This window comes from Carlito syrichta, unplaced genomic scaffold (assembly GCF_000164805.1).
Source record: "Carlito syrichta isolate Samal-C Ts95f unplaced genomic scaffold, Tarsius_syrichta-2.0.1 Scaffold303232, whole genome shotgun sequence".
NCBI classification, from domain to species: Eukaryota; Metazoa; Chordata; class Mammalia; order Primates; family Tarsiidae; genus Carlito; species Carlito syrichta.
In genome coordinates, this window is record NW_007247328.1 from 111,353 (window position 1) to 113,162 (window position 1,810).

The window sequence follows — 1,810 nt, forward strand, 5'->3', positions numbered from 1 at the left end:
GAAGTGTGCATGTCATTTACATATGTGTAGTTTCACTTGAAGATGCATAATCATCCTGATACAATGAATCCTCTCCTAAGAGAAGCTCTGGTCTTTTGATTAAATACACTGAAGTGCATTCCAAAAAGGATATGAATTTAATCATCAGACACTAGTAGCAATCTAGGAACAGCTTCGGTTTATCATTCAAACTATCTAGGCATATCATAACCCTTTCTGAAATAAGTGTTTCGTCTGAAAATCAGAAAACATACATATAAGCAAACCACTGTTCAAAAACAGAAATCTTGGCATTAAGTGTTCACAATACATGAGCCCGCCAATGTCCTATTCTGAACACACCTGTCTCAGTCATAAGGCTGTAAAGCAAAAGTCAAATGATATGAAAAACTCTATCTTTCATTTTACAACCAAGGTAAAAAAATCTCTGAAAAAACCAGGCTTGGGGAGAGAAACAGACTCTTATCCAAGACAAGGCAGAGCTATTTCTCTGGAATGTCAACACAATGGATTTTTTTTTTTTTTTTTTTTTTGAGAACCAGAGAACCCATATATAAAACAAAACCAGAATTGCTTCCCATCACAGCACATAAAAGAACATCAATATTTTAGGGGCAGTCGTCATGTCTAGCTATAAGACCAGATTGTACATTCCAGGCTATTGACAGATAATAAACTGTTAACAGCTGGATCAAGTGTAAAATAGGCATTATCTTCACGCGAGACGGTTTCAGTTTACAAATACTAAAATGCTGTAACTGTTGGCATTTAGGCAAATCTTTCCCTGACCCCGATTTCTGCACTGGGTTGGGTGGGGGTGGGGGAAGTAAAAGCTCCCTGCTCCCCTGAGCTTTGTATCTCTCCCCAAACACATGGTCTCAACCGACCAAACCAACACTCTCTCTTATTTTCCGAGGGGTGGGTATTTACCTAACTCATACACCTAGCAACTAAACGTAGTGGGGCTTCCTGCCCATCAAGGATCCCCGTGCTCAGCAGGTGAATACCTGGCTCTTTCAGCTTTGCGGGTGTTTTCCACACAGTGATATAGCAAAGGGTTTTTTGTTTTCCTGGAAAGAAAAAGGAAAGGAAGGAAGGGTATCCTGGAAGAGAAGAGCATCTCTGGTTCTTCAGTGGTTCCTGCAGGCCGTTGGGTTCAGCCCAAAATCCTGGCGTGACTCTTAGGTTTGGTTAAGTCCTATTTTCTGCAAAGGCAAGTAAAGGTGACTTCCAAGTGTTCAGTGCGTTAAAGAAAAAAAAGAAAAAAGATTTGTAAAAAGGTAAAAAAAGAAAAAAAAAAGTGCTTGGAGATGATTCTCAGGGACTGATCTTGAGAGAAGGACCCCAAGTGACGATATCCTTCTCTTGGAACACCCTGCCCGGGGCACAGAAACTTCCGGCCCAGCCTCCGAGCAAGGGCGGTCCTACAAGACTTTCTTGAGGGGAAGCAACACGAACGTCAGTGGTTTCCGGGGAGAAACGTTGTATTCCTTGACCTGAGGCCCGTCCACCCTGGCCGGGGAGACCTCACAATTTTTTGGCACTGTCGTGGCACGCGGCTGCCCTGATGGTGGTCCCAGCCAGGCCCCGGCCGCTGACCCTGCGGACCAGCACTTTGGACACCGGGATTTTTGTTCTGGGCATCTCGCTCCTGGCGGGCTGCTGGTGCGCAACCGGGTGGCTGGACGGAAGGTTTGCCAGATGCTTGATGCTGATGGGGATCTTGGAGTCCTTCAGCAAACTGCCCGGCGTGCGCAGCGGGCAGGTGATGGTGCCCGGAGACACGGGCTTCAGCCGGGACAGGCAGGCG

The 1,810-nt window shown here is 45.8% G+C and overlaps 1 protein-coding gene across 1 annotated transcript in view; it reads right to left on the reverse strand.

Moving 5' to 3' along the window:
• Nucleotides 1-517: 517 nt before the first annotated feature.
• The window catches only part of AMER2 (APC membrane recruitment protein 2), a gene marked incomplete at its 5' end in the record, with an annotated part of 2,106 nt that continues 813 nt past the window's right edge, over nucleotides 518-1,810 (reverse strand). Inside the window, one exon of the mRNA XM_021712395.1 lies at nucleotides 518-1,806. Coding sequence (XP_021568070.1) covers nucleotides 1,528-1,806 — 279 coding nt within the window. The remainder of the gene's footprint in view (nucleotides 1,807-1,810) is intronic.